General features: G+C 46.5%; 1 protein-coding gene across 2 annotated transcripts in view; it reads left to right on the forward strand.

Annotated features, from left to right (window-relative positions):
• LOC139389650 (collagen alpha-1(XXVII) chain B-like) overlaps positions 1-14,436 on the forward strand; it is a 100,194-nt gene that overhangs the window by 40,150 nt on the left and 45,608 nt on the right. For both annotated transcript variants that reach the window (XM_071136518.1, XM_071136519.1), the window contains exons 8-10: positions 6,528-6,572; positions 8,352-8,405; positions 10,065-10,109. In XM_071136518.1, the coding sequence (XP_070992619.1) occupies positions 6,528-6,572; positions 8,352-8,405; positions 10,065-10,109 (144 nt within the window). The remainder of the gene's footprint in view (positions 1-6,527; positions 6,573-8,351; positions 8,406-10,064; positions 10,110-14,436) is intronic.

Genomic DNA, 14,436 nt, shown 5'->3' on the forward strand with positions numbered 1-14,436 from the left:
CAGTAAAATAGAGGGTCTCTTTCAGCTGACCATGTGTGTGCATACTAAATGGCACCCTATTCCCAATGTAGTGCACTACTTTTGACCAGAACCCACATAGGGATTAGGGAGCCATTTGGGATGCACCCTGTATGATGTGCGTAATGGAAAAAATAGTTTATGGGAAAATAGAGTCTCTTTCTTCCATTAAAGAGCTGAATGATGGTAATTGCAGTTTCTCTCTAAGTGTGGACAGAGGTTAAGTGACTGTTACATCCCTCTAACGAATGTACTGTAGGGGTTAGTGACTGTTACATCCCTCTAACGAATGTACTGTAGGGGTTAGTGACTGTTACATCCCTCTAACTAATGTACTATAGGGGTTAGTGACTGTTACATCCCTCTAACTAATGTACTGTAGGGGTTAGTGACTGTTACATCCCTCTAACTAATGTACTGTAGGGGTTAGTGACTGTTACATCCCTCTAACTAATGTACTGTAGAGGGGTGGGTGTCCAGCTGGGGAATATTTTATCGCTTACTCACTATTGTCAGCATGAGAAACCTCAGAATTATGCTGGGATGTACAGTAGCTGTTATGTGTTTAGTTTAGTTACCAAGGCCAACACATAGACATCTCACTATTTTGTGGTCACTGACTGTGTTCTACAGTACCCTGTAATCTCACTGACTGTGTTCTACAGTACCCTGTAATCTCACTGACTGTGTTCTACAGTACCCAGTAACCTCACTGACTGTGTTCTACAGTACCCTGTAACCTAACTGACTGTGTTCTACAGTACCCTGTAACCTCACTGACTGTGTTCTACAGTTCCCTGTAACCTCACTGACTGTGTTCTACAGTACCCTGTAACCTCACTGACTGTGTTCTACAGTACCCTGTAACCTCACTGACTGTGTTCTACAGTACCCTATAACCTCACTGACTGTGCTCTACAGTACCCTGTAACCTCACTGACTGTGTTCTACAGTACCCTGTAACCTCACTGACTGTGTTCTACAGTACCCTGTAACCTCACTGACTGTGTTCTACAGTACCCTGTAACCTCACTGACTGTGTTCTACAGTACCCTGTAACCTCACTGACTGTGTTCTACAGTACCCTGTAACCTCACTGACTGTGTTCTACTGTACGTACAGTACCCTGTAATCTCAACAGCTGTGTGGGCACTTGCTCCCTGCGCCTCTTGAAGTTCTACCCCATGGCCTTGTCCCTGGCCTGGGGCCAGACAGAGTCTGTGTCTTCCTCTCCCTCTCTGGGAAACATGTAAAATATATCATGGGCCAAGGTAACCCTGCAGTCAGACAGACAGAGTCAGCGGTTGGGCTAGTAAATCAGAAGAGGCCGGTGGGGAAACTGACACACTGTGGAGAGCATTACCAGCCTTGGACCTGGATGTAGTGGAGCGGTGTGTGTGTGTGTGTGTGTGTGTGTGTGTGTGTGTGTGTGTGTGTGTGTGTGTGTGTGTGTGTGTGTGTGTGTGTGTGTGTGTGTGTGTGTGTGTGTGTGTGTGTGTGTGTGTGAATACGTGAATGGTAGCATGCTTGCTCACATGCGTCTGGACCCTGCTCTTTCCACTGCCATCCCAGCCATGATATCATTGGCATATTGAAATTGCTCTGATGTTTATTAGACACTAGCTGAGTCTTTTTTCTCCTAGACTTTCCCTTCATATTCCTGGCTATAGGTAATGGTCTGACACGTTTGGTGGATGGGCCTTGGTTAGGTTTCCTATTTGTTCAGGAGAGAATGGCATTGGTGTAAGGGTGTAATTTGTGCAAAATGGCATATTTTCTACTAATCTCTGTCACAGTTAATATTGTAACATGGGGATGAAAGACATGAGAACATGAAGCCAGTTTCTCATTTATAATGAAAGAATCCAAAGGAAAGAATATTATCTGTCTGCCAAAGTCATTTTACTGCTTCATACAAGATGGGAGAGATTAGACCTTGTGACGTGCATGTACAACTGTGGATCATGGTCAAGACCCTGCCTCGTTCCTATATATTATTATATTTATGATAAAGTAGTGTTTTCTTTGATGTTCTCTAAACCGGGAGCAAATGGCTGTGTACACTGCTCGGGACTATGTGTTCAGGCACATACTTCTCCTCCAATACAGTTTATAGCAACAGATACTACAAGGCTATTTGAATCACATTATTCAACTAACTGGGCTTATGTTCACTTCACATTCGGACTGAAATACGCCTTCAATGGCACACATGTAGACAGGGAGCTTCAGATCAGAGACTGCTCCTCTGTCTCTCTGGCTGGGAGGCTCAGATCAGAGACTGCTCCTCTGTCTCTCTGGCAGGGAGGCTCAGATCCTAGACTGCTCCTCTGTCTCTCTGGCAGGGAACCTGCAGCATTTCTCTCCTCGGTGCTCAGCTGTATGTCACTGGCTCTGGAGCCCAGACATATTCTTCCCTCCTTTCCCTTCTCCATGGACGTGCATTGGCTCCTTCCTTGTCCTCATAAGGCTACGGTCAAAAGTATTAGCGCTATACAGGGAATAGGGTGCCATTGACTCTGCACCAGTGAACTGGGCAGTAAAGACCTAATATAGTGTATTTTTATTAATATAGTGTATTTCAGGTCTTCGGGTGGTGCTTGATTGGTAGCAGGGACAGAAAAAAATCCAGGCCTATGTTTACGAATCACCTGTAAGATAACGGCTTGGCTGCATAGAAGTATCTCATAATGTCTGTATGTAAACTGTAGGAGATGGCGTTTGGAACCGCATGCTGTGGTGGGTGGTCTGTATGTAAACTGTAGGAGATAGCATATATATACACACATATACACACATATATATACACACACATATACACACATACAGTATATCACAAAAGTGAGTACACCCCTCACATTTTTGTAAATATTTGAGTATATCTTTTCATGTGACAACACTGAAGAAATGCCACTTTGCTACAATGTAAAGTAGTGAGTGTACAGCTTGTATAACAGTGCAAATTTGCTGTCCCCTCAAAATAACTCAACACACAGCCATTAATGTCTAAACCGCTGGCAACAACAGTGAGTACACCCCTAAGTGAAAATGTCCAAATTGGGCCCAAGTAGCCATTTTCCCTCCCCGGTGTCATGTGACTCGTTAGTGTTACAAGGTCTCAGGTATGAATGGGGAGCAGGTGTGTTTGGTGTCATCGCTCTCACACTCCCTCATACTGACTGGTCACTGGAAGTTCAACATGGCACCTCATGGCAAAGAACTCTCTGAGGATCTGAAAAAAAGAAAAAAAAAAAGAATTGTTGCTCTACATAAAGATGGCCTGGGCTATAAGAAGATTGCCAAGACCCCGAAACTGAGCTGCAGCACGGTGGCCAAAACCATACAGCAGTTTAACTGGACAGGTTCCACTCAGAACAGACCTCGCCATAGTCGACCAAATAAGTTGAGTGCACGTGCTCAGCGTCATATCCAGAGGTTGTCTTTGGGAAATAGACGTATGAGTGCTGCCAGCATTGCTGCAGAGGTTGAAGGGGTGGGGGGTCAGCCTGTCAGTGCTCAGACCATACACTACATCAAATTGGTCTGCATGGCTGTCGTCCCAGAAGGAAGCCTCTTCTAAAGATGATGCACAAGAAAGCCCGCCAACAGTTTGCTGAAGACAAGCAGACTAAGGACATGGATTACTGGAACCATGTCCTGTGGTCTGATGAGACCAAGATAAACTTATTTGGTTCAGATGGTGTCAAGCGTGTGTGGCAGCAACCAGGTGAGGAGTACAAAGACAAGTGTGTCTTGCCTACAGTCAAGCATGGTGGTGGGAGTGTCATGGTCTGGGGCTGCATGAGTGCTGCCGGCACTGGGGAGCTACAGTTCATTGAGGGAACCATGAATGCCAACATGTACTGTGACATACTGAAGCAGAGCATGATCCCCTCCCTTCGTAGAGACTGGGCCGCAGGGCAGTATTCCAACATGATAACGACCCCAAACACACCTCCAAGATCCTCCTTGCTAAAGAAGCTGTGGGTAAAGGTGATGGACTGGCCAAGCATGTCTCCAGACCTAAACCCTATTGAGCATCTGTGGGGCATCCTCAAATGGAAGGTGGAGGAGTGCAAGGTCTCTAACATCCACCAGCTCCGTGATGTCGTCATGGAGGAGTGGAAGAGGACTCCAATGGCAACCTGTGAAGCTCTGGTGAACTCCATGCCCAAGAGGGTTAAGGCAGTGCTGGAATATGATGGTGGCCACACAAAATATTGACACTTTGGGCCCAATTTGGACATTTTCACTTAGGGGTGTACTCACTTTTGTTGCCAGCGGTTTAGACATTAATGGCTGTGTGTTGAGTTATTTTGAGGGGACAGCAAATTTACACCGTTATACAAGCTGTACACTCACTACTTTACATTGTAGCAAAGTGGCATTTCTTCAGTGTTGTCACATGAAAAGGTATACTCAAATATTTACAAAAATGTGAGGGGTGTACTCACTTTTGTGATATACTGTATATACACAGTATATCGAGGCGGCAGGGTAGCCTAGTGGTTAGAGCGTTGGACTAGTAACCGGAAGGTTGCAAGTTAAATCCCCGAGCTGACGAGGTACAAATCTGTCGTTCTGCCCCTGAACAAGCAGTTAACCCACTGTTCCTAGGCCGTCATTGAAAATAAGAATTTGTTCTTAACTGACTTGCCTAGTTAAATAAAGGTAAAATAAAAATAAATAAATTATACACACACATATACACACACACATATATATACACACATATATATATACACACACATATACACACATATATATCCAAATATACACACATATATACACATATATACATGCACAGACACATACACACACATATACACACACATATACACACACACATATACACACACACACAGAAACACACAGAAGTTTACATAGACCTAGGTTTTTCAACCACTCCACAAATTTCTTGTTAACAAACTTTAGTTTTGGCAAGTCGGTTAGGACATCTACTTTGTGCATGACACAAGTAATTTTTCCAACAATTGTTTACAGACAGATTATTTACACTTATAATTCACTGTACCACAATTCCAGTGGGTCAGAAGTTTACGTACACTAAATTGACTGTGTCTTTAAACAGCTTGGAAAATTCCAGAAAATTATGTCATGGCTTTAGGAGCTTCTGATAGGCTATTTGACATAATTTGAGTCAATTGGATGTATTGATTGGATGTACATACCTTGGATATATTTCAAGGCCTACCTTCAAACTCAGTGCCTCTTTGCTTGACATCATGGGAAAATCAAAAGAAATCAGCCAAGACATGTGTGATGGGATTGCGATTGCGTCGTCTGTGGACCTATTGGGGCGGTAAGCAAATTGGAGTGGGTTTAGGTTGTCAGGTAGGGTGGAGGTGATATGATCCTTGACTAGTCTCTCAAAGCTCTTCATGATGGAAGTGAGTGGAAGTAGCTTTCTTGGGAACAGGAACAATGGTGGCCCTCTTGAATCATTTGGGAACAGCAGACTGGGATAGGGATTGATTGAATATGTCCGTAAACACACCAGCCAGCTGGTCTGCGCATGCTCTGAGGACGCGACTAGGGATGCTGTTTGGGCCGGCAGCCTTGCGAAGGTTAACACGTTTAAATGTTTTACTCACTTTGGCTATTGTGAAGGAGAGCCCGCAGGTTTTGGTAACGGGCCGTGTCATTGGCACTGTATTGTCCTCAAAGCGAGCAAAGAAGTTGTTTAGTTTGTCTGGGAGCAAGACATCGTGGTCCGCGATGGGGCTGGTTTTCTTTTTGTAGTCTGTAATTGACTGTAGACCCTGCCATATAACTCTCGTGTCTGAGCCGTTGAATTGCGACTCTACTTTGTCTATACTGACGCTTAGCTTGTTTGATTGCCTTGCGGAGGGAATAGCTACACTGTTTGTATTCGGTCATGTTTCCGGTCGCCTTGCCCTGATTAAAAACAGTGGATCGAGCTTTCAGTTTTGTGCAAATGCTGCCATCAATCCACGGTTTCTGGTTGGGGAAGGTTTTAATGGTCACTGTGGGTACAACATCACCGATGCACTTGCTAATAAACTCACTCACCGAATCAGTGTATACATCGATGTTGTTCGGCGCTATCCGGCACATATCCCAGTCCACGTGATCGAAGCAATCTTGAAGCGTGTGAGGTGAGGAGTCTCCTCCAGTAAACATACAGTAATTAAACACAGGGAAACACTCTGACATGATTTCAGCTCCACACAGTGTGTGTGTGTGTTCTTACATAACATAACCTTGAGATTTTCAAGGAACTCTTTGATCAAAAACTCCTCCTCTATATTATTTCCATCCTTTCCTCTTCTCAGAACTTTGTTAATGTTCCACTGGTCTCTGATTGACTACATGTGAGTCAGTGTCTTGTTTCTATGGTAACTGAACTTAGTAACTGAAATTAAGCATAGCATATCGGTACTATTCATATCCCTGATATGAGGAGTTATGTGATCCTTATCATATCTATACAAAGTTTTCAAACTGTATTGTTCCTCTCTCTGCAGGGACAGAAAGGCCATCCAGGTCCTGCTGGTCAACCAGGAGATTCTGTGAGTATTCTGTTCTATCATATGGTATCAATAACTTCTGCTAACGATACATGAACATAGGATAGCTCAGAATCTGGTCTGGTAAAGTCCTATTACAGATTGGGCAGCTTCCGCAAAGCACTGTTACATGAAACGTATTCTCATGAGTAACAGCTTCATATAGTTTTGCTTGTTTCAGTAGTTATTTTAACTGCCTTCTTTCTGTGTCTTTGAACTGGTATTAATGTGTCGGTCTTCCTGACTGCGTCCTCGGTCGAATATATACAGGTTAAGAAACATTCCATACAGCAGCTATAGAACACTTAGCAAATTCATTGGACCAGTGCCTTTAAAAGATTTTTGCAAAGTGTTATGGGATATTAGAATCCCGTTGTCTTATCCTTCGTCATCTTCAACCTAAACTGTGTTTAAACCACTGCATACATCAGACAATAGACTCTCCATCTGTTTACCCAATGAAGCTGAAGCTATGGCTCGGCTGTCAGAACACATTGCTCCCTGAGGACCCAAACATGAATTCCTGAACAGAGAAAATAAAAGAGAGAGAGAGAGAGAGAGAGAGAGAGAGAGAGAGAGAGAGAGAGAGAGAGAGAGAGAGAGAGAGAGAGAGAGAGAGAGAGAGAGAGAGAGAGAGAGAGAGAGAGAGAGAGAGAGAGAGAGAGAGAGAGAGAGAGAGAGAGAGAGAGAGAGGGAGAGAAAGACAGACAACGGGAGAGTGGGAGGGAAGGAGAGAGATAGAGAGAAGGAAAATATATATATATATAGCAAGAGAGAGAGATCCGAGAAGAAAAATAAGGCCATTAGAAGGAGGAGGAGACTAAGCCTTGTCAGGGGAGGATGTTAAACATGAACACATTAGTTCTTAAGCAATCTTGGCCAGAGAAATTTCGTTTTTGGCAGAGCTTAAAGTGGGTCAAATAGTCTGGACAACCTAAGGTCACTTCTCCCAGGGAATCCAAAGAAATACTAAAAATAGCGTTTAGTGCGTTTACATTCACTAGAAAGAATGTGCAATGTGTAGTGTATTATCAGTACAAAGAGTCTTGAGTTCTCACTGACCACATGGCCTGAGCAGGAACATGATCTGGGCCTTAGTTAAAGGCTATACGTAGGGCCCAGAGTTGTCCCTGGTCAGGCTGATGTGGTCAGGAAATGTCCTAGTGATCTAGAGTACCACTGAGACTCTTTGGCTCTTCTGTTGCTGTATGCAACACTGGGCTCTCACAGCGATGTTCGTGTTTGGGTTTTCAGTGGGAAATGAAAATGCATGATGCATTAACATCATTGCCGGTAGTCTGTAATTACATTGGTTGGCTCTCATTACAAATAAGCGGTAATGTTCCATTCATAAAAAAAAAACATGTTGTTCTTTGCATATATTTAAAGTTTTAAAAAATTAAGTATTTAAAGTTTCATGAAGGGATTAATTGAACATTTATTTCACCACATGGAAAATATTTTAGTGAAGGAAAGCCCCATGATTAACAGATTACTACTGTACAGTAGTCCAACTGTACGTGGTTCTACCACAACGTAAAACTACCCACTGGGAGTCAGTTGAACTTTGCAGTGGCTCTCCTGCCTTCCAAACGCAGTGCTGACGAAACAAAGGGTCTTTATGAAGTGTGTAGATGGAACCCTCTCCCTGCATTTCCCCCTCTTCCTGAACTCACACTGCTTCACTCCAACGACATGGAGGCTGAGAATGGCCTCCCTCTTTCATCTCAATCCTTCTCTCTCATCTCACTCACTCCTTCTCTCCTTTCCCTCTTTCTGCAGGGCGAGCAAGGGGCAGACGGAAGCCCAGGGGCCAAAGGTTATCCTGGCAGGCAGGTGCAGTAAATCTAGTGTCGCGATGCTGGTAAAGCAGGGCTACACACACCATACAGTACATTAACAGCTGTAAGAAAGAGAGAGGTGCTAGCTAAGGCTAAGATAAGCAGGGCTACACACACCATACAGTACATTAACAGCTGTAAGAAAGAGAGAGGTGCTAGCTAAGGCTAAGCTAAGCAGGGCTACACACACCATACAGTACATTAACAGCTGTAAGAAAGAGAGAGGTGCTAGCTAAGGCTAAGCTAAGCAGGGCTACACACACCATACAGTACATTAACAGCTGCAAGAAAGAGAGAGGTGCTAGCTAAGGTTAAGATAAGCAGGGCTACAGTACACACAGTAAACACACTCATGTCTAGTGTTCCGGTGCTGGATAAAGCTAAGGCTAAGCGGGGCTACAGTACACACACCAAACACACTCCGCTCATAAGAGGCTAGAGTGAGGGATTGGGAGTGTAAACACTCTGGACGAGGTGGGCAGAGAGAATGAAAGGGTCTTTGAAAGAGCTGCGACACTGTAAGACTGTCAAAAGCACCTGTGGCAGGATTAGTGATATGATTCTGCCCCTGGATTTGCCATAGGCTTTTACTTAGTAGTCAATACCTTGACTGAACATGGAAATGCAATCAATCTGTGACTAACGTAGCTGCTCCTCCCATGGAATACGTTTCCTTAGGAGTCTTTAGGAGCTCACACTGTGAGTTTCATGCAGCGCTGCCACTTCTGGGAATATCATTTGAATACGTTTTTAAAAGTCTCTCATTGCCGAGTAGTATGTGGGTTTCTCCACGAGGTAAAACATGCTTCCTCCCTGTTGTCCAGAACGCACGTTTGTAACGCCGCCTACACACACGCACAGCTGCAGAATCACTCATAGCTCGGCTTGTTAGAAAATGTTTATGTTAGCTTAGAGTTCAGACCTGGGGCGGAGTGTTTTGTCTCTCTATCTTTAGTGCTCTTACCCTGTCATTGTTGTAACTCCCCAGATATATATACACACACACACACACACACACACACACACACACACACACACACACACACACACACACACACACACACACACACACACACACACACACACACACACACACACACACACTGTTGTAACTCCCTAGCTAGACACGCACTTCAGACACCCACACACTTCAGACTGATGGATTAGGTTTTAGCACCCCCTACCAACTGTGGACTGTGAATCACTGGCTACAGTGAAGAGTTGAGAAAGTGTGAATCACTGGACCAGCTGGTCTCCTGAGGAGTTGAGACGGTGTGAATCACAGGACCAGTTGAGACAGTGTGAATCACTGGACCAGTTGAGACAGTGTGAATCACTGGACCAGTTGAGACAGTGTGAATCACTGGACCAATTGAGACAGTGTGAATCACTGGACCAGCTGGTCTCCTGAGGAGTTGAGACAGTGTGAATCACAGGACCAGTTGAGATAGTGTGAATCACTGGACCAGTTGAGACAGTGTGAATCACTGGACCAGTTGAGACAGTGCAAATAGAGCCCATGTATGTTCATTAAGGTCTTCTCAACTTCAAGATTACTGTTTTATGGACATTACACATTTAATGTATTGTATGCATTATGAAATGCATTACGTAAATCCATTTGTAATGTAATTTGTTATGCTGTGCTCTGTAGGGTTTACCTGGGCCTGTTGGCATTATGGGGCCTAAAGGAGTCCGGGTGAGTCATCTAAAAAATGGCATTAACAAAGTACTATCTCTGTTCTGTATAGGGTTGTTAATCAGTTGTCAAGATACTATACAACTTGACTGTGCTGTTTGTTCTGTTTTGAGTGTTTCTGTCTGATAAATGTGACAGATACAGAGCATCCGGAAAGTATTCAGACCCCTTGACTTTTTCCACATTTTGTTGGCTTATTCTAAAATGTATTTTTTTTATTTTATTATCTCATCAATTACACACAATACCCCACAATGACAAAGCAAATACATGTTTGCAAATGTATAAAAAATAAAAAACTTAAATATATCACATTTAAGTATTCACACCCTTTGCTCAGTACTTTGTTGAAGCACTTTTGGCAGTCTTCTTGGGTATGACGCTACAAGTTTGGCACACCTGTATTTGGGGAGTTTCTCCCATTCTTCTCTGCAGATCCTTTCATGCTCTGTAAGGTTGCATGGGAAGCGTCGCTGCACAGCTATTTTCAGGTCTCTCCAGAGATGTTCAATCAGGTTCAAGTCCGGGCTCTGGCTGGGTCACTCAAGGACATTCAGAGACTTGTCCCAAAGCCACTCCTGCCTTGTCTTGGCTGTGTGCTTAGGGTCGTTGTCCTGCTGGAAGGTGAACCTTTGCCTCAGTCTGAGGTCCTGAGCGTTCTGGAGCAGGTTTTCATCAAGGACCTCTCTGTAATTTGCTCTGTTCATCTTTTCCTTGATCCTGACTAGTCTCAAAGTCCCTGCCGTTGAAAAACTTCCCCACAGCATAATGCAGCCACCACCATGCTTCACCGTAGGGATGGTATCAGGTTTCCTCCAGATATGACACTTGGCATTCAGGCCAAAGAGTTCAATATTGGTTTCATCAGACCAGAGAATCTTATTTCTCATGGTCTGAGAGTCCTTTAGGTGCCTTTTGGCGAACTCCAAGAGGGCTGTCACTCTACCATAAAGGCCTGATAGGTTGAGTGCTGCAGAGATGGTTGTCCTTCTGGAAGGTTCTCCCATCTCCACGGAGGAACTCTGCAGCTCTGTCAGAGTGACCATTGGGTTCATTGTCACTTCCCTGACCAAGGCCCTTCTCCCCCAATTGCTCAGTTTGGCTAGACGGCTAGCTCTAGGAAGTGTACCCTTTTTGGTACCCTTCCTCAGATCTGTGCCTCGACACAATCCTGTCTCTGAGCTCTACGGACAATTCCTTCGACCTCATGGCTTGGTTTTTGCTCTGCCATGCACTGTCAACTGTGGGACCTTATATGGAGAGGTGTGTGCATTTCTAAATAATGTCTAATCAGCTGAATTTACCACAAGTGGACTCCAATCAAGTTGGAGAAACACCTTAAGGGTGATCAATGGAAACAGGATGCACCTCAGCTCAATTTCAGGTGTCATGGTTTTGGGTGTCAAGGCTCTGAATACTTATGTAAATAAGGGATTCATGTTTTTTTTATTTTGAATACAAAAATTTCTAAAAAGCCTGTTTTCACTTTGTATTTATGGGATATTGTGTGTAGATTGATGATTTTTTAAAATGTTTAATCCATTTTAGAATAATGATGTAACTAAAAACACAATGGGTCTGAATTCTTCCTGAATGCACTGTATTTGTTTTATAGAATGATATGTACCGAATGAACCTTACTGAATATTCACTGTTTGATATGATTTCTATCATGTTCTATTTACTTCCTGTATAAATCCACTGCCAATACAGTCATATCATTGAAATATGTTTAGAAGATTCTTTATGACTTCTGTCAAGGTCAGAGAGCATCACTGTCAACCAGGGTTCCTGCCCAAGGCATATTAAAACACAGTATGGTTTTTGCAGACAAAGAGTAAGGCCACACAGTCACATTCTCTGTTTGTACAGTACAGTACACCCTACTCTAAAGATGACTTTGTTCCAGAGGTCTCTAGCCACTTGCTGTGTTAAATAAACTGTAAAAAGCATGTTAAATAAATCAACAAGACCAGAGTGGTCACATAAAAAAGCCATAACGTAAACACCATTCGTCGAAAAAGCTGGCCCTGTTAACTCACCATGATTAAAATCACAGAGCTCTTTGTGGTGATGCTGGTACAACAAGAGATTTGAGGTGCTGTAAAAGTAATTAGCTTGTGTTGAAAAACCTTTCACCTGAATGTCAATTGTTGTTGCTGGTGATATTTGTTGATATTTGTTGTTGTTATTGTTGTATTTGTTGTTGCTAGTATAGTACCAACAGCGATACCACCCTGCATCCTTTTGCTGACTTTCATCTGAAGACCAACATGGTCCTGTTGACTCTTGAATGTATTTTTTCCCTTTGATCATCTCTTGTCCTCCAGTTCCCATATGCCTCCCTCTCCCCCTCCTCTAGCCCTCCTCTCTCCCTCCTCTCTCCCTCCTCTAGCCCTCCTCTCTCCCTCCTCTCCCCCTCCTCTAGCCCTCCTCTCTCCCTCCTCTCCCCCTCCTCTAGCCCTCCTCTCTCCCTCCTCTCTCCCTCCTCTAGCCCTCCTCTCTCCCTCCTCTCCCCCTCCTCTAGCCCTCCTCTCTCCCTCCTCTCTCCCTCCTCTAGCCCTCCTCTCTCCCTCCTCTCCCCCTCCTCTAGCCCTCCTCTCTCCCTCCTCTCTCCCTCCTCTAGCCCTCCTCTCTCCTCCCTCTCCCCCTCCTCTAGCCCTCCTCTCGCCCTCCTCTCTCCCTCCTCTAGCCCTCCTCTCTCCCTCCTCTCCCCCTCCTCTCGCCCCCTCTCCCCCTCCTCTCGCCCTCCTCTCTCCCTCCTCTAGCCCTCCTCTCTCCCTCCTCTAGCCCTCCTCTCTCCCTCCTCTCCCCCTCCTCTCACCCTCCTCTCACCCTCCTCTAGCCCTCCTCTCTCCCTCCTCTATCCCTCCTCTATCCCTCCTCTCTCACTCCTCTCTCCCTCCTCTCTCCCTCCTCTCTCGCTCCTCTCACCCTCCTCTCTCCCTCCTCTCCCTCCTCTCTCCCTCCTCTCCCCCTCCTCTCACCCTCCTCTCTACCTCCTCTATCCCTCCTCTCTCCCTCCTCTCCCCCTCCTCTAGCCCTCCTCTCTCCCTCCTCTAGCCCTCCTCTCTCCCTCCTCTCCCCCTCCTCTCACCCTCCTCTCTCCCTCCTCTCTCCCTCCTCTAGCCCTCCTCTCTCCCTCCTCTCTCCCTCCTCTCTCCCTCCTCTCTCCCTCCTCTCCCCCTCCTCTCACCCTCCTCTCTACCTCCTCTATCCCTCTCTCCCTCCTCTCCCCCTCCTCTAGCCCTCCTCTCTCCCTCCTCTAGCCCTCCTCTCTCCCTCCTCTCCCCCTCCTCTCACCCTCCTCTCACCCTCCTCTCTCCCTCCTCTCTCCCTCCTCTATCCCTCCTCTCTCACTCCTCTCTCCCTCCTCTCTCCCTCCTCTCTCCCTCCTCTCACCCTCCTCTCTCCCTCCTCTAGCCCTCCTCTCTCCCTCCTCTCCCCCTCCTCTCTCCCTCCTCTCCCTCCTCTCTCCCTCCTCTCCCCCTCCTCTCACCCTCCTCTCTCCCTCCTCTAGCCCTCCTCTCGCCCTCCTCTCTCCCTCCTCTCACCCTCCTCTCTCCCTCCTCTAGCCCTCCTCTCCCCCTCCTCTCACCCTCCTCTCGCCCTCCTCTCTCCCTCCTCTCCCCCTCCTCTCTCCCTCCTCTAGCCCTCCTCTCGCCCTCCTCTCTCCCTCCTCTAGCCCTCCTCTCTCCCTCCTCTAGCCCTCCTCTCCCCCTCCTCTCACCCTCCTCTCGCCCTCCTCTCTCCCTCCTCTCCCCCTCCTCTCACCCTCCTCTCTCCCTCCTCTAGCCCTCCTCTCTCCCTCCTCTCACCCTCCTCTCGCCCTCCTCTCTCCCTCCTCTCCCCCTCCTCTCCCCCTCCTCTCAGCCCTCCTCTCGCCCTCCTCTCTCCCTCCTCTAGCCCTCCTCTCTCCCTCCTCTCTAGCCCTCCTCTCCCCTCCTCTCAGCCCTCCTCTCGCCCTCCTCTCTCCCTCCTCTCCCCCTCCTCTCACCCTCCTCTCACCCTCCTCTCTCCCTCCTCTAGCCCTCCTCTCTCCCTCCTCTCTCCCTCCTATCTCCCTCCTCTAGCCCTCCTCTAGCCCTCCTCTCCCCCTCCTCTCACCCTCCTCTAGCCCTCCTCTCTCCCTCCTCTAGCCCTCCTCTAGCCCTCCTCTCTCCCTCCTCTCCCTCCTCCCTCTCTAGCCCTCCTCTAGCCCTCCTCTAGCCCTCCTCTCTCCCCTCCTCTCACCCTCCTCTCTCCCTCCTCTAGCCCTCCTCTCACCCTCCTCTCTCCCTCCTCTAGCCCTCCTCTCTCCCTCCTCTAGCCCTCCTCTAGCCCTCCT

Source organism: Oncorhynchus clarkii, chromosome 30 (genome assembly GCF_045791955.1).
Source record: "Oncorhynchus clarkii lewisi isolate Uvic-CL-2024 chromosome 30, UVic_Ocla_1.0, whole genome shotgun sequence".
Lineage (NCBI taxonomy): Eukaryota > Metazoa > Chordata > Actinopteri > Salmoniformes > Salmonidae > Oncorhynchus > Oncorhynchus clarkii.